General features: G+C 33.1%; 1 protein-coding gene across 1 annotated transcript; it reads right to left on the reverse strand.

Moving 5' to 3' along the window:
• Positions 1-26,825, reverse strand: LOC118198735 (uncharacterized). Its single transcript, XM_035370487.2, has 3 exons — positions 26,627-26,825; positions 16,379-16,568; positions 1-4,656 (listed from the first exon to the last, which is right to left on the reverse strand). Exon 3 carries the CDS (start codon positions 3,968-3,970, stop codon positions 1,190-1,192), a length of 2,781 nt encoding a protein of 926 aa, XP_035226378.1. The 5' UTR covers positions 3,971-4,656; positions 16,379-16,568; positions 26,627-26,825; the 3' UTR covers positions 1-1,189.
• Between the last annotated feature and the right edge of the window lie 971 nt (positions 26,826-27,796).

The following is a 27,796-nucleotide window of genomic DNA, read 5'->3' on the forward strand; positions in this document are numbered from 1 at the left end:
TAAACCAACAGAAGATTTATTATTATATTCATACCAGTAAGAAAACCAGTAAAAGTCAATATAAACCTATAGAAACCAGTGCAAAGTTCTGCCATTGAAAAAATGTTGGTTGTATGGGTGTCAATTGATATCAATAAGAAAAACCCACAGAGATCAATAGAAACCAGTAAAAGTCAGTAGAAACCATCAAAAATTCTATAGGTACCAGTAGAAAGTTTTACTGGTTTCTATGGGTCATTTTGAAACCAGTAAAAAAAACCCACAGAGACCAACAGAAACCAGTATGGAAATGTCAATGGAAACCCATAAAATTGTATGGGTACCCATAAAAAGTTTACTGGTTTCTATGGGGCATTTTTAGCAGGGGCAGTTAACAGAATTTTAAACTTTTATAGTTAACTAATAAAATTCATTAATTAAATCTTTTTTAAAACGTTCTATTAGTAATTTTTCTTGAAAAACATAGTCTAAAAAAATTAGAAAAAGGAAGACAAGTAATTGCATGTGGTTACCTCTATTGAAATTGTTTAATTAAGTATCAAATTATAAAATTATGTTAGCTGATATAAGTAACATCAATTTTTCTACTCTTTTTAAGTTTTTGAATGCTTAAGCTTCCGTCTGAATTTTTCAGCAAAAAATTATTAATTAATTCAATATAAAAGTAAAAATATTCTTCATTCCTTTTTGCGCTCACAAATCATTATGCCAATATGCATTTATAGCTCTTAAAACCTGAAAAACACGTCTGCGATCGTCATGCGATGATTATCGTCATGCGATGATTTGTATGCGCTTTATTTTTTACCACGATGTTTTCGACGACAATGATTTTAAATTGAGAAGTTTTTGAATCGCTTGATTTTCTACAACGATGTCTTAAAACTGCCATGCTTTCTTTTTTCCCACTATCTATCTTTTATATTATGGCGTTTCCCCGTTGCGTTGTCTTCTGCGCGATGTTTTCTTCTTCAATGTTTTCTGCTGAGATATTTTTGCCTGTAATCGCATGCCAAGTTTTCTTCTCCTTCTGAATTTTTCTTCGCGTTTTAATGTCATTCTTCGCGTTTCTGGTTTGTACTTTTCCCGTTCTTCTTATTTTTAAGAACACCAGATCTCTCGTAATATGTCAAAGAATTTTTTAGTAATTCTTATACCTCCTGATGTCTTAAAATGGTCATAATGTTCTTCATGCGCTGCGTTGAAATTCTTGTAGTTCCTTCTCTGCCTCTCTAACTTCATCAATCCACCTTCTCTGAGGTCTTCCAGCCTTCCTTTTCCCGTTCGGTTCCCATTCTAATATGCATTTCAACCATTTTCTTTTATTCATAGCATTAATAGAATCATACATTGATAAAATTTTCAGTTTTATACTCTGAATCAAATTTGGATCAACTTGCATTGTTTTTAAAATTTCTTCGTCTTTGATCTCATTGCATTCCTGATCCTTGCAGCAAATCTTCCAAAACTCCAACTCCAAAGACTGGATTTTCTTTTCGAGAACCTTAGACAAAGTCCAAGTTTCACAACCAAAAGTCAAAATATTTACCAGAATACCCTGAACAATTTTCTTTTTTGTTTCTTTCTCAATTATGCTATTGCTCATCTCTGACTGCAAAATCGAAGCTACTATTTTCGCTTGCATAATTCGATAACTTATTTCTTCTTTGCATTTTCCATCCTGTTGCAAAACGTAGCCGAGATACGTGACAGTAGGCGTTCGTTTGATTGTCAAGGACTCTAAGGTCAAAGTGCTTGTTATTCCAGAATTCAAAGTGAGATACTTTGCATTTTTAAGGTATAAGCTAAAACTACTTTTTTCGAAGTAATGCTTTAAAGCATTCACAGAGTTTTCTAAATCTACCTTCTTTGAAGCGAGGATTACTAACCCACTTGGATAGTATAAAGACAGCAGTTTTCTTTTCCCAATATATAGTCCTACGTTTTCCCATTTATTGTGCCATCTTCTTAGGCACTTTTGTATGCATATCATTCGTAATACTGAAGACAAACTACATCCTTGCTTTAGCCGAAAGAAATTTGAGGAGTGTTGAGCAGACGAAGATGATGTCTGATATTTAAATTTATTTCCATCATATAAATGCTTTATCATAGCGATTAATTTACTGCTTAATCCTGTTGCTTTCAGTCTCTCATAAAGAAAGGGAAATGGTACGTCCATGCAACAACATTTGAGGCAAATAAAAACGAAATGTGCTTCTTTCTGTTTTTCCACACACTTTTGTATAATTTGCCGTAACATATAAATAACTTCAATGACTGAAGATTCAGGAGTAAAACAGCTCTGAGGTAGTCTTTCTAAAGATAAGGTTTTCTCAATTCTTTTTATAAGAATGGACCTCATTAACGACATAATTGGATGGAGCACTAAAGTATCTGAGTGATTCGGATTGACAGCCTTTTGCATTTTACCGTAACTTGTCTCATCAGCAGAATACACATATATTTCATTTATTTCAAGAGGAATTTTATGTCCATTTAAAATAATTTGAATTAAATATCTGAGTAACTCCTTTAATTCCAAGCAGGAATATTTTAACAGATTTATAGAAATATTGCCTGGCGCAGAATAGTAATTCTCTTCCAACCCATCCAGTGCCTCGTCTACTTCCAAGACACTAATTTCAGACGCATCTGCAATATCTTCTTTTTTAGATTTTGCTTTTGGGTTTAAGATTCTGATGCAGCGACATGAAATGAAATCTGGTATTATTGCATGCAGATTTAGGTCATTTTTAGATATCGTTTGAATAGTTTTAACAATTTCCCATAGAAACTGGACCTTGGTTAACTCATCCGAATTTTCAATTTTGTTACACACTTCTTCCCAAAATTCCGTTTTAAATTCTTTGTCATTTTTGCGAGAAAGTAGCTTTATGTCTTTGTCTAACATTGTACCACAGTCCTCATTCCAAAGTTTGTTATTGTTGCTTTGCTTCAAGATTCGAATATTTTCGGGGTACCAGAATTCACTAAAATTTTGCTCTTTGAACTCACCAAGAATTTCTTCGGCAGCTTTATGAAGAACTTCCTTTAAGTGTTGATATTTCTCATCTAAAGTTTCAGCCAACCTGCAATCGAGAACTTCTTTCGAGCGTGTGGCGTACTGATTTCGAATGTTTTTATTGAAAAGCAAATGCGTTTTGTAAATTTGGGGATTAGAAATCTTCCCCTCATTGACGGTTTCAATATCTTGAAACCACGGAATTGTTATTTCGGCTTCAACAAAGCAATGATCCGTGTCGCATTGTAATTCTTTATGCACTCTGACGTCTTTTACAATCAATGCTGACGTCTGCTTTGTGATACAATAATCAATTATTGATTTTGTATTTCTCCCGCATGCATACCACGTATACTTATCGACGTCCTTATGTCGGAAGAAAGTGTTTTGAATTTTTAATTTAAACTCAGAACAAAGTTCAATAAGCTTGTCGCCATTATCGTTCATTCTTGATTCGCCATATTTTCCTACAATATCACTACTCGTACATCGGCCCACTCTTGCATTGGTGTCCCCAAGAATAACTACTTCAGCTTCATCATCTATGTCCTTCATTACGTACCATAATTTATTATGATATATTTCTTTCTTATCCTTTCTTGCATTGTCATCTATACCATAAACTCCAATAATGACCACTTGCTTTATACCAAGCATTAGTTCTATCTTTATGAGCCTTTCATCAATAGCTTCCCAAGAAGTCATGTATTTGCAAAACATTTCTTTCATCATTATAGAGATTCCAGCTCTGCTTCTGTCATTTTCTCCCACTCCACTAAAGAAATGAATGTAATTACCAATATTTTCGCGACCCTTACCCTTCTTTTTTGTTTCCGTGATCACAACTATGTCTTTGTTATGTTCCTCTAATTCGGAATAAACCTTTTCCATTTTCTTGGACAGTCCTCGGACATTCCATGTGCCAAATAATAAAGTCTGCCCCATCTTTAAAAGTTAAGCAGTACCAGGATAATATTTTTAAACGAGTGCTCCTATTTTTAACCTTGCAGTTAAGAGATTCTTAATTAGAAATTGTAAATTGATTTTAAAGACATATAAATCATTTTAATGAAAATAGAACAGAAACTTTTGCAGTATAAAACAGGTAGCAGAGACGTTATCTAATGCGACATAAGGTACAGAGACTATTCTTGTAAGACTAGCCTGTGAGTTTAAAAAAAATTCAGTTTTCAAACTACTTGTACCAGATACCGAAATCAGTTCTTAGGCTGAGTAAAAGTTAAAATCCAGGTAATATTTTGATAATAATGTTTAACACATTTTGACAGATCAAACAGTTTTTGCAAACGATTTCTTCGGTGTTAGATTCAAGAATAACTAAATGGTAAAATAACCGTATGTACCATATCTCTATACACACATAAGTTTTAGAATAGACCAATGACAGATAACGCCCATCTAAAGTAAAACTTGAAAGTATTGATTAGCAAGCATAACACAAACAATGCTTGATCTAAAATGAAGATATCTGATAGATGTGGACTGGCTTGTTTAGAGAGGACATCTTAAGCATTTCTTCAAAGTTCATAAAGTATCAAATAAGGAAACAACTGAGTTTTCATGTGTGTTGAGAAGGTAAGACTAATTCATCTACACTGTGGTGTCAGCACCTAAAGGGAAAAGAAACATGGGTTAGTGTTCTATCCTAGATATTTTTACATTAGCTTAATTTTTAAAAGTTTCAATAAACACTTTATATTATGATTGTTTATATTATAACACTTGATATTATAACCTGGGACTATTATTAACTTTATATTATAACACTTGATATTATAACCTGGGACTATTATTAACTTTATATTATAACACTTTATATTATAACATGGAACTAGTGAGAATGAAATGTCCAGAATGCAAATGTCTTTTACAAACATTTTTTATTTTACACTACGTAGACTGTCTGAAAAGTTTCCGACTTAACAAAGGAAAAAGATATATTGTCTCCAAAATTACCTTTATTTTTCGACATGATCTCCTTGTAAGTCTATATATTTCTTCCATCGATGTTCTCATCTTTTTAAACCGCTCAAATAATATGTAGAATCTTTCTCTGTGTAGTCTCCTCATTTGACGAAAGTTGTTTTCCTCAAAGGCCTTCTGTTAGGTTAGGGAACAAAAAAAAGTCACTTGGTGCCGGGTCTGGCGAATAGAGCGGATAGTTAAACAGTTCAAATCGTAATTCATGGATTTTCGCCATTGCAACTGCTGAGGCGTGAGGTGGAGCATTGTCTTGATGAAACAATTTTTTTCTTTTGCAAATGTGGCCGTTTTTCAGTAATTTATGCCTTCAGCTTGTCAAGCAACGTTGCATAATATGCTCCGGCAATGGTTTTCTCTTTTCAAGATAATATATTAAAACAAACCCATGGCTGTCCCAGAAAACTTTTGCCATCAAGTTCACAGCAGAAGCAACAGTTTTTGCCATTTTGGAATCCAATTCTCCCTTTACATTCCACTGTTTTGACTGTTTTTGTTTATGTGCTGCAATGATGAATCCAGATTTCATCTAGAGTGATTAATAGTAGGTAAAACTCAGATTTATCAACTATCCAAGAATAAAATTATGTGTGGAATTTGCGGTTACGTTCTTTCTTCGAGTGCCATGTTTTTAACTACGCAGTAAAGGCTCTATAAGTTATTATAACGCAGAGAACCATCGCCAATCCGTTGCAGCTTTCTCAAATTCATCCAGTTACACACAGACACGTCTCTCTCTCTCTCTCTCTCTATATATATATATATACAGAGAGAGAGAGAGTTATATACAAGTTTTTTACAGCAAAAGTATCCCCAAACCATTCCTGCACAAAATGCTACAGCAATTGCTTTATCTGAAAGCTCAAAAGTATAAAGACGGATGAAGAGAGTTTTTATTGTAATTATGTAATTACTGTAAAATTTTTCGTTACTTTACTTTTATTAACAGAGGGCCTACTATGTTCTAAGTCGTCATGATAAGCTCATGGCGGAAAATTTTTATTCTTTCCTAACATTTGTCCTTTATTTCGTTTTCTCACTTGCATTACTTTAATGCTTTCCAATTCTGATTTAAAAAAAAAAAAAAAAAAAAAAAAAAAAAAAAAAAAAAAAACCTAACTATGCATTTATATTTTGAGAGACTTAAAACTTTACATCGCCATTTTGTATCGCCAATAGAGCTAAACAGATAGCGATAAGCGTATCTTTTCTTCCATACTGAATTTCAATCTTTTGTTCTTCCAACGCAGATAAGTTACTATTTCTTCTTACTTTGTTCTCAGTTGATAATTCCTTTTAGTTAATAAGACTCGTGTTCTTTCTCTAGATTTATAAATTATTACGTTATAATCTGAATTTTAATATTAGTAAATTGTATATATTACTACAGTACAAAGTCCGTAATTTAGGTCAAAATTTCGTCGGGACTTCGGCGATTCTGGATTAGAGATTTTTCCGGATTATAGATCTTCAATTTAAATCTGGTAAGATGCCATGCAGAAATTATACAATTAAAATATGAAACCGTAATTTATGAAATAAAGAGCAATTATGTTCTAAAGGGTATCAAAATTTACAAAAACAAAAGCTTAATATTTATTTGTTTACTTTATTAAACGTTTCTTTCAATGTAAGTTGTTTAAGTTGCTTCGTTTTTTGTGCTAATACTTTCTCTTTAATTCCATAACAGACATAATTTCTTGTTCAGTTACAAAGTTCCACCTATCGGATGCGGTATGTTCTGGATCTAGAGCCATACTACAGATTTCGACGTCCGTTAATTGATTGATGATTGGGGCATTGTCGTCGCAATGAAAAACTTCTGTTATATCATCTTCATTTATTACAGCTTCTGAACATTTCTTTACAAAATCCAATAACTGGAAAATTTCACCTTTAGTTTGCGATGTTCGAAAACCTTCAAATTCGCGGCTATCATCTTCATCGTCCTCCCATGAAATATGTTAGCTGGCCATAAATTATGCCAAACATTTTTTAACGTATCTGGAGATACATCCTCCCAACGCGCATGCGTAAAGCATTCAAAAGAAGTGTGTGGCTTTGATCTCCGGATTATAGATCATTCCGGATAATGGACGTCCGTATTACGGACTTTGTACTGCATTACTTACTTACTAATTGTATATTGTATATATTACTATTAATCCTCCGCTCCCTTTACATTTTAAACAATGGACGAATTTAGAAAAAAAATAGCAAAACAGCGGAAAGCAGCAGGAGATACGAGTGAAGAGAAGAAGAAGGAGTTGCGATGTAATTAAGCTTTTATATGAATTCCATTTCAAATCACATGACAGTTTAATGTACTGCATTTTGGGTGTTATTTGTAAGCTAGATTTTATATTATATATATATATATTATAAGTAATGTTGTAAGAATAATACAAAAAAGACAAATTTAGGTCAAAATGTTTTTGCGCAATGTGCTGCAAAATTAAGGAAATGAGAAAAGAAATTGTAGTTAGCTCGCCAAAAAGTTACCAAAACCTGTGGCTCCAAGAAAAATCCAACATATGCATATTCAGTTATTTACAAGTTCGAATAAAAAACTATATGTTAAATATTTTCGGAAATTTTAACACAGTATTAAAACAAATCAAACTGAATAAGGCAATATATTAGGTTACATGCGAAATAAAATGTAATTATAAAACACAGTAAAATACTAATCGATGGAACATGTTAAAGGCAAAAAATAAAACACAGTAAACAACCAATCGATGGAGCAAGTTAAAGGCAAAAAATAGTAAATTAGCCCGATTCGAGGTCCATTCTGGCTTTTCAAGGGAAATTTCTGAGTGAACATCGAATCAAGCTAACTCCATTACGCGTTTCGCCGAAACAGACAATTGAAACTTTGCGTTACAAAATTTTTTAATTAATTAAATAAACGGTCCAAAAAAAATTTTTTTAGTCTCAATTCTCTGTTCCAATTTCCCGACGCGTCCGCATATATATATATATATGCGGACGCGTCGGGACGCTCTCCTCCATCAGCAAGATATTCGAAGCTGTACTACTCAAGCACAGCAACTCACACACACACACATATATATATATATATATTGTTAGTGCGTACCGATAAGAGTTTGACAAAATTTATTTTCCTAGCAAAAACACAAACGCTTTACAGTTCCGGAACTTTTCACAAAATGAGTACTTCTGAGCACAATCAGTATTTAGCACTTCAGACTATTAAGAGCATCAAAAACAAGACAATATAAAAAAGCCTCGTATGTGTAAACTCGCACAGTGGTCTCTAAATACCCTCAGTACACTGAAAACTGGTAGTTCCGACCTGGATTCAAATCTAAGGGAAAGTGTAATGGTATAAGAGGCGGGTTTCCTTAGAAAATCCTCCACTAAGACATCCCCTACCTTATGCAGGATGGAATCGATGGGTTTGGATCGTAAGACAGAGTGTGTTTCTGTCTCTCGAAGCCACACTAATAAGTTTCGCTAGCTCAGATAGAACAACAGTTTCATTCCACTTTCTCTACAAATCCACGCACGGACAACATTATTCCAACCTTACCTGCAGAATTCCGGCTTATTATCAAGAAACTTAAAAATAGGAAAAGCCCTGGTTTGGACGCCATCACCAATACCATGATAAAGAGGTTTTCTGTCAAGGTTATCTTCATTCTCACTAAGTTAAGCAATATCATCCTGGAGTGGCAGCATTTCCCCACGTCATAGAAGACGGCCAAGATTGTTCCTATCCTTAAGCATGGCAAATCATCCAACAAGCCAGAGTCGTACAGACCCATCAGCCTGCTCTCCTCCATCAGCAAGATATTCGAAGCTGTACTACTCAAGCACAGCAACTCACATCTAGATGCCAATGATATTCTGATTCCTAATCAATTTGGATTCAGGAGGCAATTATCTACCAGGAATCAACTGTATAGAGTCGTTGAGACCATTGCAGAGGGAATGACCACTAAGAAAATCACTGTTGGACTATTTCTTGATATAGCAAAGCTTTTGACAGAGTCTGGTTGGATGCACTCATTTACAAGTTACTTGTACTGGGTTTCCCAGACTACATCATTAACATTACTTATTCCTACCTAACAGGTAAACACTTTGTTGTTCACGTAGCTCGCACAAACTCCACTTTACACCCTATGATCGCAGGGGTCTCTGCTTGGGGTTACATACTTTAATATCTACGGGAACGACATTCCTACCACACATGACACAACATTAGCTATGTATGCAGACGACACTGAGATCCTGACACAAAGTGCATTCATTGGTCCAGTAATTCAACGGTTACAAAACTACATCCACACATTAGAGATTTGGCTTACCCAATGGAAAATTTCTGTCAACGTGGACAAGACCAAGGCTATACTATTTACCAGGAAAACCAAAATCAAAAAAAATCTGCAGTTCTACAATGCCAGCATTCCATGGGCCAAGCAAGTCCTTTATCTTGGGGTGATCCTCAATAATACTCTTACATGGTCCCCACACATCACTTCTATTATCCAGAATTTCCGGGTTCGTAAAGCACAACTCAATCCTTTAATTGCTCGGAACAGTGTGTTATCTATAGACAACAAGCTACTTATATACAAGTCCATTCTCAGACCATTACTTTGTTATGATAGTCCCATATGGGCAACTAATAGGGAAAAACTAATGGGGTAAACTGCAGGCATGCCAGAACATAGTGCTCAGACAGATCACTAGTGCTGAATGGTACATTCGTTACAACCGTATCCACGAGGAGCTTGGCATGGAGTTGCTAAGATCTTTAATTATAAACTTGCAACTAAATTTCATGCTCGACAGCAGCTCATCAACAACTCATGTATTAAAATCCGGGACTATGATTATAATGACTTAGCTAACACGGACAGACCACTGGCCTAGCTAAATATTTCTATTATGTAAACCACTCTGTCTTCCTCATTCCCCAATATTATGTACCATCACTTCATGTTATGTCCTGTAGTTATTTGCTTATTAATGTATTCTTGTACCATGTATATTATCTTATTTTTTGCATATATTGTATGTACTGCATCTCATTATTATTATGGATTCAGACTGCTATGAACTTGTTACTTACCATGTTTTTCCTCTGAGTCACAGCTCGACTGCTTTTCTGTGCCTCACATTATTCGCAGCTCTCGTTTCCCAGCCTCGTTAGCAAAAATTTTAACATAACTTAATTTAATGCATTAAGTCAAATTATCAGACTCAAAATTTCACTTTAAAACCACATGTTTATTCTTTAAAAAAAAATTATGGAATTCTAACTGAAACTTATATACTTTTTGAACTAGTTAGTTACCGACACTTTACTAAGAACCAAACTATTTTACAAAGGGTAGGGCCTTGGCCAAGTCACCCTGGTGTCGCAAACACCGTTCCACTGGGAGGGCGACGATAGGATTGTAATTCTCGGTTGTGTTGCGGGACTGCCCGAAAATGAATGTATGGTATGAGATGTTGCATGACAAGATTATAGGACCATTTTACATTCATGTACAAATAATACCAGCTGGAGTTTACCTTGATGCATTGATTAATTACATTTCCCTACAGCTGGAGGACCGTCAACTACAGGTCATTTTTTAGCAGGATGGCGCACCAACACACTGGGAATTGTGTATTCGCAGTTTTCTCGACAGAATTCCCCTATAGACGGATTGAGAGGAATGGATCCATTTCATGGCCACCAGGTTCCCTTACATGACCCATTTGGGTTTCTTTCTATGTTAAAGATAATGTTTACCGTTCGCCAATGTCAACCAATGCAGACCTGAAGAACAGAACTAGCAATGCCACGGTGCATCACACATGGACAGAGCTGCAATATCAGCTTGATATTTTACGTGCAATAGTGGACATGTCTAGTGTAATAGCCAGTGTTACTGTCGCAAAAACTCCTAACGTTCCTCTTGTGAAAGCGTGACCAGTACCAAAGATTTAAGTTGTTCCTTCAGCAAGCAACAAACTGTTGAAGTTGTTCAAGGACTTGAGAAGTTAAATTAAATTAAACTTAACAATTAAATTTTTATGTACAGTAAAATTTGCTTAACATGACCATTCATAGGAGTAGAAAAACACGATCAATTGGTAGCAGGAATAATGTCTTTGAAGTTAAGATTATTCTGATTACTGCATTAAGTTGTAAGGTTATTATTATATTGAATATCCTTGTCGTTTTATGATTTACAGATTTACATCTTTACTGTTACTCCTCTTTCCGTTCCCTAACAGAATGCATGTTAATTCTAGAGTATATAAGGTGAGAATATGTGACAATAATTTTACTTTATTTCTTATTATACATGTAATATTTTTATTACCCCTAGAACCTTATTTTACATTTTATTTTATTTATTAATTTTTATTACCTTTTATTTACCCCTATTTGTTTAGAAGGGTTATTAATTTCGTTTTGGTATTTTGCGCCTTCCATAATAAAACGGCTTTTCACTTTTAAAATTGTTACCACTAAATATTAGAGCCTTGCATTATACTTAAAGAAATTAAATAATGAAGAATCTGCAAGAATGTATGCTTGTTTCTAGCACTGTGAGAAGACAACGGTACTTAGAGGCATCAAATTATGAACAATGTAGTCCTCCACTCGAATATGGGGATCTAGAAACCCAGATCCCCATATTCGAGTGGAACCATTGCTTCGTGGAACATTTTGGATTTTGGAATTAGCTTTATTATCTATTTCATATTTTGTAAAACTTTAATGCTATTTTTCATTAACAGACTCAACGATTTCAAAGCGAGCAATGGCAACACAGTACCGAAGAAAAATTTTTATCTCCAGTGCTCTAGACTGTATATCAGAAATTCTAAAGATATGCTCTTTTGAAATATTTTGTGATATTGTTATTGAATTGAATTTTATGGTTTAACGGCGAAGAACATGATATTTAATAAATAAAGGTAATACACAAAAATTTAAAAAACGCCGCTTTAGGCGTATAGTGTTGCGTTGTCCCAACTTGTCAACAACTATGGTAGTGACTGCTATGAACTGTAAATTACACAAACTCGTAAGAAGGGTTTTAAAGCCCTTTTTATTCCACTTTAGAAATAACAGCTGCGTTCACTTGACGCTCACAAACTACGCCGACCCGGCGGTTTAACAAAACAGGAATGTGAAACTAAAAATAAATGACAGGATGAATAAATAACTAGATCACTACCTACGAGGCTCTTAAATAGTAGCTAACTTAACCGCGTTCTAAAATACAGCTGAGATTCAGCAAGCTTACTGATTAAGAAGTTGAAAGATTCAACGAACTGCCGAGATAGGCACACAGGCCGAAACGCGCGGTTCTTAAATTTCTACCTAGCAACCTTCACGTTCACGATTCAAGAAGCACACATACAAACTCGTTTCCCTTCTATTTAAACTCAACTTACTTCTGCTAAAATTTGAATATACTGCGCGTTCTACTACAATTTACATACTCTGGCATTGGCAATTCTAGGGGAAAGTAAAGGCTTGACAGGAAAGATAGCTTAAAATAAATGTTAGTTAAAATAAATATAAACCCTACATGTGTAATATAAAATCTAAAAGCTTTCAAAATTGTTTATTACTTATTTCATATTTTGTAAAACTTCAACGAATTGTTTGAGAAATAACTTCAACTGGTTATCTTTTTATACTATAGTATAAAGGCTAAAAATTTGCAAAACTCCTATTTGAACTAACATGCTGTTATGATTTCGATCCTTACTACAACTGCTTTCCGTTTCCTCCTCAGAATACAAATGAGATAACCACTATTTAAACTGAGGTTTTCGGAATTTAAGACAAGTCGTGTTTCTGGCTTTGCGTGCACGCTATTGCGTTAGTTTCCTGACAGTTGTGATAGTTGTAATTATTCGGATTTGCGTTATATCGCTGCCGACACCTTGACGCTCCGGTGGAAGTACTGAGCCAACTTCTAGTAATATTTAATTGTGTAGTCAATGACTACTATTTCAAATTTAGCTTAAATTTGTCTGTTCCATTGAGTTGCATCACAGCGAGCTGTGGCTAATTTTTTTTGCACAAGAAAGTGTCTTTGTTCTCTAAATTCTGCCTAAATAAAAAGGTTACTAAACCTTCTCAAGATTTTAGTTACTTCAGACACAGAGATAATTCGCGTCGTATTTATTAGGGTGTTTTGGACTAACTGGATTTTAACAGTTCAAATGCAAACCTACACAACTGTTCTAGGATTTCCTGAGTGTAATATTTCGGTTTGTTTTATACATTATCTTGTGAATCAGTTATTGATATTCAATAGCAACTCTTAATACTGAACTTAGGGCAGCTCTCAATTTGCTGACCTCCTGTTTTCTATGACCTTGTTAGGAGATCCGAAGCCTTTCCTGTCTTGCAAGACTTTGTTTGTTCTTTGAAGCTTTAGTAATATTATTTATACTATGATTGAATTTTAATCTTTTAATGTGTCAATGTATTATTTTGCGTATTGTCTATGTATGATTAAGATACGTGTTGATGTATTATTCTGTTGATGTATCATTTTTCTCTTGTATCAGTATTATTTTTAAGTATTATTTAGTTTTTGCTATTATTGTATTTTTATTTAGTTTATTTTCCTTTTTATTATTATTATATTATTAAGTTGGTTTATTTTCTTTTTATTATTAGTCCAAAGGGATTTGAATCCCGAAGGACTATTAGTTTCGTTTTGGCATTTTGCGTCGGACTCATAAATGTCGTCTGCATAAATGTATGTATATTTCTCGTATTGTGATAAAACAACGGTACATAGAGTCATCGAGTTTTGAATAACGTAATCCTCCAACGAATATGAGCATGTGGAAGACCAAATTTGAAATTTGAAATTTGTTTTATGATCGATTTCCTATTTTTTGAAACTTTGACGAATTTTTGATTAACAAACTCAAGGATTTCAAAGCGAGCAATGGCAACGTTGTGCAGAAAAAACATTTTTATCTCCAGCGCGTGAGTCTCTGTATCGGAAATTCTAAAGATATGCTCGTTTTAAAACTATTTTGCGATATTGCTGTTGCACTGGATCTTATGGTTTAAGTGCGAGAAACATGATATTTAATAAAGAAAGGTAACACACAAAATGTTAAAAAACGCCCCTTTGGACGTAATTTAAAATCTGAAACATTTCAGTTTTTTTTTTTTTTTTTTTTTACTATATTATTATCAAGTTAGTTTATTTTTTTATTATTATCAAGTTAGTTTATTTTTTTATTATTATTAAGTTCGTTTATTTTTTTATACGAGTATTAATATAGTGTAATCCTTCATAGTGTATTTTAGTATTTTTATTATAATAGTATTTGTATTTTATATTTTTCTTTACTTTTCTCAGGCCTAGATATTATGTTTTTATTGTTGAATTTATTCTCTTTGTGCTATGAGCTATTTAATTAAAACTGTAAACCTCGTGGAATACTTCGTGGAACTCGAGGAGTTTTGTATTTGTTTTCTTAATTAAAAAAAATATTCAACTGCATTTTATGACAAGAACCAAACCATTAGTCAAGATTTTCGGTGTCTTCATTTCGCACCACGCTAAATTCTGCAGACTCTCGTTTAGACAAAGTACAGAGGGCAGAGTTGTTTATGATAACAAGGTTTCTATGACGACCTGTGCCACTCATTCTCAAAATGTGAATCGCGACTGTACAGCGAATCAACGAAACAGCTTTTGAGGAATCTTGGAAAAAGACCGAAATGTATTCCGAAATGGAAATTCGCTACATAAGAACAGATGCTTTTTAATTATTATTAATCTATAATTAGTATTAATTCTTAATAATTTTCCAATATTTATTCATTATTAACTGTTATCTTTATTTACTAGCCTGTAATTATGAATCCATTATTAGTACCTCAATGTCATTGAAAAAACAACTATATGTGAATCAATAGCGTTACGAATTTTGTATTTAAATAAGTAATTTTAGTAGAATTTTAATTAAAATTGTTGTGTTTTTCCTTGGAAAGTAGCACCAGACAAATTTTAAGGCATGCCGGAAAAGTAAAAATACAACCGCGGGTGCATTTAATATTTAATAAATATATATTTATTTTATTTATATTTATATTGAATAAATGTAATTGAACACTACGTTAGCTGTAACCGTAATTCCACACTTTTTGATTTCCAGAAATCTGGAGAAGCAGAAATGACTAGAAAGATCTCATGCGGCCAGTTAAAACTATTTAAAGCCAAAGATAGAGCGTTTTAATGCAGTTGTTTGGTTGGTTTATAAGGTATTTTCCCCCGCCTTCTTAACGAGCCTTCGTAGTGTAGTGGTCTGCACGCTCAGTGCGTAATTGTGAGGTCCGCGGTTCGATTCCCGGGGAAGGCGATGCTAATTTTTCATTTTTCCCCTTTCCTGCTTCCAAAAAGTATCTAATGTCTCTACAGTGGCGCCCGAACTAAAAAAAAAAGGTGTTGGATGATAATTCTCCTCATCCGGGATTTGGCGATTGAGTCCCCTAAAAAAACCCAGTTCGCCCTTTAAAACGGGCAGTATATAAAGTATTTCTCCCGCCTTCTTGGCATGCCTTCGTGGTGTGGTGGTCTGCACGCTCAGCGCGTAAATGAGAGGTCTTCGGTTCGATTCCCGGCGAAGGCGTTGCTAATTTTTCATCTCTCCTGCTTTTAAAAATTGCCTAATGTCTCTACAAGTTGCTTAGTTATTGTTATTGCGATTTATGTAGTTCCGCGTGAACTGAGATATCTTAATTAGCTTTCGCTTTAGATAACACTTTGCATTGCGAACGCTTTGTATTTTAACGTTTTTAGTAGTTTGAAGTATAACTACTGATTATTTTCAGTGATATTGTGAACACTTGTACGAATATCTCTGAGGAAAATTCCAGCGTTCTGTTATATATATATATATATATAAATTGATAAGATTAAATTTTATTAACCTTTTATCGGGCTAGCGCATTCAATCTAGTATTATGAACCAGTGCGCACTCAACAATATATTAACCAAGCTATTATTACTAAATTAATATTAAGCAATTTGATAAACTGTAAATTAAATTCTAATAGTAATTTGTAATTATTTATCCCAGTTTTCAAAATGAATCTAAAAATAAACAATTGAAAAATTATCTGCCTCTATGCGTTCGAACTCCTTTTCAGATTTTTACTTTCTTCAGTTTTATAACACTAGTAGTGTATTATTTAATAGTGTATTCCTTCATTCATCGACGCGTATTATTTCATAAAATGACTACTTGTCGGCTATATAAAACTATCGGGAGAAACTGAACTGAATAACACTTTTTAAAAATGATTTTACAAAAACTTCTGCACTTACTTGTTTGTATAAATTCTTTATAAAGAGACACGTTCAGTCAAAACATCCTTTCTTACATCATCAGCTCGCTCGCCTGCTGTAGGATTTGGCAAGAATCTTATCTCGTGTTAAGATTTGTACACGAGCTCCAACCAATGACGTTTTTCCGCTTTTTTTTGGTTGTTGCTTTTTTTTTTTTTCATTCTTCCTTCTGTGAAGAGAAGATTGCAGACACTTTATTCGAGAAATAAACAGCTGCACGAAATGCGAAAAATAATAGGATTCTTTATTTGTTGTTTATTTATTCAATCCAAAACATGCTGTTGTTGCATTTTATACTTTTGAGTGCTTCTTCGAAAGTATTCTAAGTGGCTTATTTTCCATGCCATTATTTTCCATTAAACATAACAGCTAAATTTTTGTTTTTCAGATGGAGTTTACAATAATTCAGACAAAGTGAAACTAAGATAAATTTCGATAGAGGATTGGTTTCGGATAGATAACTTTCACATTTAAAAATGGAGACTGATTCAAGTAATACATTTATCCTCAAACATGATATTATCCTTTTAAAAACTACAAGGTAACCATTATTTTGCATTAACCAGTTATTTATAGTTTCAGCATTTACCGAAACTTCTCCTTTCCGTTTCCTCACCAGAAATTCAAATGAGTTTGAGAGTATTTAAGCTAAGGTTTTCGGATTGTAAGATAGATCATGTTACTGTCTCACGACGTCGTGTTACTTCGTTTTGACAACTCTGAGGAGACTGCAGTTATTTGGCTTTGAGTTATAGTTGACGTCATTTAAATTGTTACCGCGCCACCCAACCGGGAGAGTAGTTAGCGACGTTGACTGCTGTACCGAAGGGCCTGGGTTCGAATCCCGGAGAAGGTATGAGCTTTTGTAAATGTAAAGTGTCCGTGCGGCATGGGGGCACTCTAAATATGCGGCGAACCGAAAGTCCTCTCGAGAGGTTGCTGGTAGGGGAAAAAGGGGTGGTATATCCTCTGACCCACCCTCCCTGAAGTGCTCTCCATGAAAATTGGGAGGGGGAGGAACTCAAGGCTCTTATCAACGACGGGCGCAATTTTGCTCTCCTTGTCACGATAAATTTCGTGAGCTTGTTCTGATGTTATTGTCAGACAAGTGAGATAAGTCACAAAACAATGGCATTCTGTCAGTAACATGAGCAGCTAATGTAATAGCTTAATACTGAACGTTAGATAATAATAAATACGAATACGCGTAACATAAGTAAATTTGCAGGATTATGACTACAGCAGAACAACAAAGAAAAATGCAAAAATGTTTTAGCTAAATCGTAAAAAAGAAATTCTCCTAGCGCCCTCTATTCAGCGAAAATCGGAACTAAAAGTATTTATGAAACAAATCCTTGAAAAGCTGCTAATACAAATAATCAGAATTGGAATTATTAACAAGAAGTAAAGCAAAAAAAAAAAATTATGGACATAAAATAAGTCCATAAAAATCTAATTTGCCAACGGGAGATATTTTTGAGTAATATTTGCTGCAAGAAAAAAACAAAAGGATATTTTCTGACCAAAAGGTGACGAGTGACTAAAAGTGACCAAAAGGCGATCTATTAATTTTCCTTTTTCGGTACTTAAGTTATTACCACTATTCTATTGATTTCAAAATCAAAACGATAAGCAGAAGAATTAATGAAAATAGATTGTGAAGTTTCAGGTATTCTCAAAAGCATTTTGGAAAAATCTGGATTTAACTTTTTAGCTTTAGATGAGAGCACATGTATAGCTGACATCACCCAATTCTTTACCCAGTTCTTAGACAATAAACAAAGAATTTGACATTCATGAAGAAATGTTGGAATTAAAATGAATAGACATCAGTATCAAAGCTTATTTCGAAATGCGGAGGTTTTGAGAAGTGCTCTGGTATTGCAACAGATAAAGCTACAACAATGATTGTCATAGAACTTAGTTAGTAGGACTGTGTAAAGGAAAAGACATCCATTGTCTGTTTTCAAACTGGAATGTCCACCAGGAAGCTGTTTTTGGAAAACTTATAAGGCTCAGTAAGCCAATAAAATCTGCTTTAAATACTGCAAATTTTATAAAGGAAGGCAATGAAGTCCAGAGACACAGAGCCCTTATTCCATTCCTGGACAGTTTGCAAACTGAGTATGGTAATATTTCGTTGGACTTTGAAGTGTGCTGGCCAAGTGTTGGAAACTGCCTGCAGCAGTTTTTGAGTTGATGAATGAAGAGGATCTTGCTTTAGAGGAAAAAAAAATTAAACATTGGGCATGAGTATCAAGAGAAACTGGAAAAAACCAGTTTTTAAATAAGCTTGCTTTCCTGACAGATTTAATATTCCATATAAAGGCTTTAAACCGGAAACTACAAAGCAGAAAACAAAACATCTCGCAGCTTTACGGAGATATTTGAGGGTTTCCGGGGGAAAAAAATTATATAGTGCAAATTACACTGAAGGCAAATAATTCAGCACACTTCCCATCTTGTCAGCAGCTGAACTTAAAAAGAAAATCAGGCAAATTTTAGTATGTGCCACGAAATAATTGAAATGGTCATTAATTGAATAATTGTGTCACAAAATAATTGAGACGATTAATAATTGAATAATTCTGTCACGAAATAATTGAATGATTGTGTCAGGAAATAATATCAAGAATGAGTTCCAGGTCAAATTTCAGGGTTCTGACACACTGAAACCAAATTTTATACTGTTAAAAAATCCCATGGAACATGAAGTGAATGAGGCCCAGCGACTTTCATACGGAAATTTGTGATCTTCAGTCAGACTCATGACCCTAACAATTTCTGGAAACTGATTTCTAAAGAACATTTTTGCAAACGGCTTAAATTCTCTCTGTAGGAGTTTTCGCTGTTTGCCAACACATATGCGTGTGAAAGAGCTTTTTCTACTCTCAAACAAGTTAAATCATAAACGAGAAATCGCGTTGAAAGTGTTTGAGTGGACTCGACCCCGAGACTTTGCCTTAGCCTGAGAGTTTGCCTGGATACTTAATTGACATTGATAAAACTTGTATTAGAAAAGCAGTGCCAATCATCACGTTGATTTCTCGACTATAAAATAAAGCGATATTATTAAACTAGTGAGTTATATGTAACTCGTTTTCTTCCTTTAATGTCTTTGGTCCACACTTTCGTATACTAAAGTCTGATTGGACCTCGGGCAACTACATTGTAATAAAGCATAAGATAATTTCAAATTTAATCTGGAAAGTTACTGAATAATAAACTAAGCAATTTAGAAACAATCAACCCAGTTCTTATGAATATTTTTTGTACATTTTAATGTGGTTGAGTTAAATAAACATGTATTAAAGTCACGAGTTGTCTAATTAGAAGTATTCAATATTTTAATGAAATTACACTAGCTGGATTGATTAAAATCATTACATATTTGTTCTTTTAAACGATAATTATTTTAAGCGGCTGACCCTATGAGCGGCTAATTTTTAAAGAAATGATATAGTGAATGTAAAAATATGTATGGCAGCTTCCAACACTCTATCAGGAATTCTAATGAATATGTTGTTCTTAAATATTTGGTGATTTGACTATTGAATTGAATTTTATGTGATTAAGTTCGAAGAATGTGATATTTAATAAATAAAGTTAATACATAAAAAGTTAAGAATAAAATTTAAAAAAAGGCATTATTAGTCATCTTACTAAGTAAAATGAATGTTGAATGATGAACTGGAAAAAGACTAAAAATATATATATAAATATATGCCAACACTTAACACTGCATCGGGAATTCTAGATGTATCATGCTATACAGCTTGTTAAACTATATGTGGCGTTAATGCGAAGAAACCTATGCTTAATAATAAAGCAAAAATGAGCTCAAGACTAGACTAGTAGACTACTAGCTCAGCAAGAGTTTAAAAAACTTCAACAAATCCTTTTGGGCGAACGTTAAAATCTGAAACCTTTTAGATTTTTATTTCACAGCTTTTTTTTCAAATAAATCTACCTGGGCTCTTCACTAACACGTAACTTTTCATTTTTTAGTTCACTGTGGTTAGCAGTGTCTGATTGTGTGCCTTCTTTTAGAATTACTTTATTGACATGACTACGAACATTGTACAAGGTTGCAAGACATGAGGAAAATTAAAATTTCATGAGATCTTTCAACAAAACTAAATGTGTCGCTAAAACAGAGGGATCTCTTAAATTTTTCGAGTTCTTCTAAGACTTACATTGCGTTATCACGTTCAACAGCATTCTGTTATTAAATTCGCATTTAACGCATTTAATTTCATTTCTCGTTTTTCATCTAATTTCACACAGAAATTTTTATATCAGTTGCATATGACTAGTCAGAATTTTTCGATGTTTTGACAGATACAGAAATTAAAATGAAAATTATTTGGATCCAGTACATATATTTAAAAAAAGGAAAAAAAAAATCTGAAGGCTTTCAGATTTTATATTAGGCTCAAAAGGGCGTTTTTTTAGAGTGCGAATATCGGCGGGAAAAAAACAACTGATCAAAAAGGAAGCTTAATTTATAACTAGAAGAGAAAACACCAATGCGAAATCTAAATTTAAAAAAAAAAAAAAAAAAAAAAACCTTGATTGGAAAGAATTATGAACAAAACTCTAACTGATTTTTTAGGACTTTGCTCGTGAAAAGGACGGAATTATGTCTGATTGCCCTTCAGTATCATAAAGTTTTATTCAAAATACATTTTGAAACCAATGGTCTCTTTTTGACTAATTTAAAATTCTAAATTTATCTTTTAAACGGAATCCCTAGAAACTGACAATTTTAATTTCAATTATTTTAAATGGAGAAGTACAATTTCTGTGGTCAGTTTAACCTGCCTTTGTTAATATTTAGTTATGCTTGCTACATAGTGTTTTTCTGCCAATGTCATTCACTTTTTATCTGCGATAGGTAACTTTAAAGCATCTGCTTTGAAATAGTCACAAGAATGATGAAATGTAAAGAATATGCTGCCATCTATCGGGTAAAAATAATACTAAATAGAAAGAGCAACAAATTGAAGAAAATATGTATAGTACTATATAATATAAAAATATGTAAATAGTAAAATATGTATAATAATAGTATTTTTAGTATGTACTACAACTGTACATTTTCTAAAGTAAACTTAATGATATTATTTTGCATTGCCAAAACCGAGGGTAGCTAGAAACATAGTGTTCAAAACAATACTTTTTGAATTTAAACCCCTTTTCTTCCTTTTTTAAAATTTTATTTTCGTGTTTTAATAGGCCTCAAAATGGAAAAAGGAATTTTATATTCTTGTTAACAGCTGACATTTTCCCTCTGGTTCAGTTCCATGATAACCGTTATGAATGCGTCAATGAAATCTCATACAGGTTATGCGCACAGTCTGCTTTAATTGCTTTGTTTCGGAGTAGGGCAGAATTCTTCAAAATCTTAATTGGGGTTTAGAAAGAAATAAGCAGGTAAGTTTCCAAGTACAAAAACGCTATTTTGATTTCATTTATCTGTCTTGAAGTTTGCTCCTCCAAACTGGTTCTTGATGAAGAACTAAATTATTTAAAAGCACCCACTACTGACAGGGGTTTTACACCCAACATTATTAATCAAGCAGTTAAAAAATTCTCATCTCTGCACAGCAAAAGGCACACTCTCGTTTAAACAGATTATAAGAATTCTGTAGCTATTCCTGCCTTTCCGTCGATTAGCAATAAAATTGTATGTATTTTACAGAAATTTAATTTTCGGGTCTTTTTTTTTTTTTTTTTTCCTCCTATCAATAAAATTCGGAGTTCTATACTGAAGGACCCCACTTCGGATATGAATTCCTGGGGTATCTACAGGATTCCTTACCAATGCGGTTTAATTTACATTAGTCAAATTAAAAGAATCCCAAAATTTCTCGTTAAAGAACATGAGACGTATGTTAGGAAAAAGGAAACACAGAAATTCTCTAGTAAGTCTAGTAGTAGAAATTCTCTCTCTGTTGGCCCAAAAATCACTTTTTTCTGAGTCAAAATTGTTCAAAAAATAAGCAAAATTATTAAAAAAATATCTTCCATTGGTGAATTAGATTTTCTAGAGGCATTTCACATTCAAAAAATCTTTCTGTTCTAGTTAACGACCCTAATTCCAATCCATTTTTGCCTTTAGCCATAAATTGTTTTAATTTTCTTATTTCATCAGTAGATGGCGCCAGTAGCTTAACTTCTATCTACTTTTCACCAGTAGTTACATCATCGAAACTAGTCCTGCAAAATTTTCAAATATTTTTATACATATTTCGAATATTATTCAAATATTATAAATATATTTCAAATATATTCTTTTTGTTTGAGTTCTCCAATAATGCATCTGTGTTTAGGAGCTAGAAACTCTTCTTCCTTGCGATAATAAAATGCTTAAAAAGACGATATCAAGGCATTTCAACAAGGGAGAGAGACGCTAATTTAATTATGAAACTGAATACAATTATGACAATGAAAGCGAAATAAAGCAGCTTGAGACATCTTTCAGATACTGCGTTGGTGAATTTAATATTATATAAATATTTAAGAGTGTTGCAGATAAGAAAGCTCATTTTCGGCATTAAAAATTACGAAAGATGAAGTGCGAAATTGCAAAGGCAACCACATTTAAATGATCACATTTTGATAACTATTGAAATGCAATTTTGGCAGAGATTTTGTTTTGCACATATAATTCACAGTTTAGCATTTTCTAGAAGTTTGTATTCCTTTACAAAGTTTAGTTTAATGAAAAAATAATACTAACTTGAGCAAGACTAACTTCAGATTTAATTAACAGTGAACTGAATGTTTAGTTTAATAAAAAAATAATAGAAGGTAATTATTCTCTTCAGCGCTTAATTCAATAAGAAGGCAGTTTCTTAAAAGTTAGCTTTTGAGAAACTTCCCAGTATTTATTTATAAGACTATTAATATCATTTCTTTTACTATAGACACTATCGCTGAATCTAGAATTTAAAGCCACCGAGTGACCACATAGATTTTGATTTGCCAGCTCGCAAAGGACATTTTTTGAACTGATTTTGATAGTTTATGCCTTTCAACATTTCAGATAATCCATATAAAGCTTTTTGAAAGCAATAACATAAAAAAAAAAAAAAAAAAAAAATTTAAAAATAACAAAATAAATAAATAAAATCGGAAAGCTTTCTAATTTCACATTACGTCCAAAAGAAATTTTTTTAACTTTCGTGTGTGTTACTTTTATTTATTAAATATCATATTCTTCGCACTCAAAACACATAAAATTCAATTCAACAGCAATATCACAATATCACAAAATATTTAAAAAAAGCATTTCGTTAGAATTTTCCGCAGACAGTCTCGCGCGCTAAAGCTAAAAATGTTTTTTATTCGTACAGTGTTGCTATTGCTCGTTTTGAAATCGTTGAGTCTGTTAATAAAAAAATAATTAAAGTTTTACGAAATATGAAATAGATAATAAAACAAATTCAAATCTCCGGCTTCCAGGTGCCCATATTCGGAGAGAGGATTACGTTTCTCAAAATTTGATGGCTCTAGGTACCGTCGTTTTTTCACAATGCGAGAAACATAGGAATCTGGTTGTAACGGTTCCTATCTGGTTGTAATCTGGTTGTAAGTTTTCCGCCAAAAAACGTTCTTAATAAAGTTAAAGAAAAATGAAAGTAGTACCTTTAGTGCGGGTAGTAATCATCACCCAAATATATGATTTTCTGCCAAAGGTTTTTTAGTTTTTCAAAGCCTTCGGCCTAGAAACTTAGTACCCAAAAAGGCCCTTAGTCCCTAAACGGTATTTTGCGTCGGATCACTATAAATATCTGTTTCACTTTTCAAATTGTTGACATCAAATATTATCTCCCTGTATTATGTTTACAGAAATTGAATAATGAAGAATCTGCATGAATATATGTATATTTCTTGCAGTGTGAATAACGTAGTCCTGCACCCTAATATGGGCAACTGGAAGCACGAATTTTGAATTTCAAATTTTTTTTATTATCTGTTTCATATTTTGTAAAATTTTAGCGAATATTTGATTAAAAGAGTCAACAATTTCAAAACGAGCAATGCGAACACTCCAAGGAATAAAGCATTTTTATCTCCAGCGCGCGAGGGTGTCTATCGGAAATTCTAATGATATGCTGTTTTTAAATATTTTTAGCCAATGTGGTCAACTGCTGTTCAATCGTGTATGTGTCTGTGACTGAAAAGAACGCCCTTTCGGGCATAGTATAAAATCTGAAACCTTTCTGAATTTTTTAAAATTGTATTTTATTATTCCTTACACATTTTTTAAAACTTTCATGGAAATTTGGTTTACAAATTTAAATTTAATGATTTTAAAGCGAGCAGTGGCAACACTGCTCGAAATAAAACATGTTTATCTTCAGCGCGCGAGACTGCTGTTCCAAAGCATGTAAGATCTTTCAGTTTTAACTAACAAACTCTGCTCTATGAAAGCAATGTGTTTCCGCTGCCTGAAATAAGTACTTTTATCTTCCACGTGCCACCATGTTCCCATTTAGTAACGATAACTTAAGATACTTTCAAATTAAATCTAGAAGCTTGCTGACTAAAAAACTAAGTGATTTAAGAACAATAAACACAGTTCTTAAGAATATTTTTTCATTTTTTAATGCGATTGATTTAAAAAAAAACAGTATTAAAATCATTAGATGTTTAATTAGAAACATTCAATATTTTTTTGAACTTCCACTATCTTGACTCATTAAAATCATTATGCAATTTTTATTTTTTATAATATGATAATTATTTTAGGTGGCGCTCTGAACAAGCTACTCGTTTTTTTTAAAAAAAATTATATACCGAAATACCGAATATAAAAATACCTATGCCAACCTCTAACATTCTTTCGGGATTTCTGCAAATATTTTGTTGTTGAATTGAATTTTACGTGGCGTAAATGTGAAGAAAGTGATATTTAATAAATAAAATTAATCCATATAATGTCAGAAATTATTTTGTTAGCCATTTTATTTTGAAAATGGAACGCTGATATTATGAGCTGAGAAAACATTTAACACTGCGTCCAGAAAGCTGAACATATGCTGCTATGCAGCTTTAAGAACTTTTCTGTTTTTCTTGCTGAACTGAAGACGTGAGTGAGCAGAAAACAATGCTTAATAATAAGCTAAAAATACACATGCACACAAAGAAAAAAAATATAATGGGTTAGCAGGAGTGAGTGCAAAAGCAGGCAGGTAGACTACGAACTCAACGACAGCATAAACCTCGTAATGTTCCAACCTATAATTTACAGCTAAATGTGTGGAATCTTGAGAATTGGTAAGCGAATAATCGCTTTAGTTCAGAAAGATAGAAACGTAAACTCAAGGGTTAATTGCCCTGTATTGCAGTCGGCCCTGTATTGCCCTAAGTTCACAGTCGGTCCTCTCTCAGGACGTACAGAAGAGCCTCTACTTGGGTTTGAACTGAAGAATGCTAAGAAACTAAACTTAACTAAAGAGATATAGCCGAAGCAATCACAATTTTACAGGAGTTGGCCCTTAAACGCTAACTAAACAGCGAAGCTATCAAGGGCCTGAAATACGGTCGAGCATAGTAATAGCTTTACAGAGAGTGTATCCAAAAGGCGAACGCGCGCTGGTCAGAATCTCTGGCTCTCTATCGAAGTCAGTAGAACTTTCGCTTTAAATATTTTCTCTTCCTTCATTTGCATTTAACCGATATTCTGAAAATACGTTCTGGAAGGAAATTGTAAGCTGAAATTAAGAAGGGTAGGAAAGTGGTTTTAAATCAAAATTAACAGTGAAAAACTTAACAAACACTTTTGGGGAAGCGCTAAAATTTCAAAATTTTTTCCCTTTCCCCGTCCTTGGTTCTGTCGCAGCAGACATCTGTGACGAGATTGATTTAATGTCCTAAAAGTTCTTAGATTCTTATAGGATATTATGCAAAGAGGTTAATAGTGTTTCGTAAACTTTTTTCAAATATAGACAACTTTTATTAAGTTAGAATATTTTCCGGATCAGCTTATTAATATCCTCTTCGAAAGCAATAATTTAATTAATTAAATATTAAAAATATGGGTTTGCTTGTAGTAACATATGCTAATGTTACTACCAGCATACCCATATTTTTAATATTCGATTAATTAAATTTCTTTAATCTATGCTGGTATTAAATTAACAGAAGATTTGTTTTTAATAGTTCGAAACTATTAGAGTTTGGATAATCTTAAAATACATACGTATTGGTACTCACATGAAGGAGATGAATGAGTCTGTCGTCCTTGCACAGCGGTTCTAGGTTTGGATATATGCTGGTAAGCTTGAATCTATGATCGGCACATCTTTTAATGTGAGTTGGTGATAAGAAACCTTTCTCACACAGATACGTAAATAAACTAAACTACAATTTTTAAAGCAGCTTTGTACAATTCATTATATTCCGCTTTCAATGGTAATGAGCCCAGCGTCGTCAAACACGCAGAAAAACATTGACTAAAAACACAACTATCGTAGTCATAGAGATCGCTCTGTTATTGCTAGAGTGGGAAATCAATATGCAGGGAAAAGGTAATAAGTTTCATAGAATGTCGGCCTTGGGAGAAAAGAAAAGATAAACATAAACAAAAATTTCCAAACTCTGAGATTTTCAGTTATAAGTGTGGTATACGCAGTTAATTTGAATATATTTTTCTATCATTTTTTAGTCCAAAAGGGGCTTTTGTGTCTGAAGGACTATTTTTTTCGTTTTGCGATTTTGCGTTGAATTACTATAAACGGCAAATCACTTTTCAAACAGTTGCCACCAAATGTTAAAGTCCTGCATTATGTTTGAAGAAATTAAATAATGAAAAATCTGCATAAATGTATGCATATTTCTCCCGTCGTGTTAAAACAACGTTACATAGAGCCATCGAATTTTGAATGACGTAATCCTCCTACGAATACGGGCATGTGGAAGACCAAATTTGAAATTTGGAATTTTTTTATTATCGATTTCATATTTTGTAAAATTTTAACGAAATTTTGAGAATAAACTCAACGATTTAAAAGTGAGCAATGGCATCACTCTACGGAGATAAAAAAAAAAACCTTTTTATCTCGAGCGCGCGGAACTGCGAATCGGAAATTCTAAAGATAGGCTCATTTTAAAATTATTTTGCGACATTGCTATTGAACTGAATTTTATGGTTTAAGTGCAGAGAACATGATATTTAATAAATAAATATAACACACAAAATGTTAAGAAAAGCCCCTTTGGACGTAATTTAAAATCTGAAAACTTTCAGATTTTTTAAATTTAATTTAATTAAATTTATTTATTTATTTATTTTTGAAATCTAAGACCTCAAATGCTAGCTTTAAGACCCGAAAAACGCTGGTTTGTAACAATATTGTTGCGTTCTACTGGTCCGTGGTTTTGGAG

Source organism: Stegodyphus dumicola, chromosome 3 (assembly GCF_044657685.1).
Source record: "Stegodyphus dumicola isolate Sdum_Otavi_A_Nest chromosome 3, ASM4465768v1".
Classification (NCBI taxonomy): Eukaryota; Metazoa; Arthropoda; class Arachnida; order Araneae; family Eresidae; genus Stegodyphus; species Stegodyphus dumicola.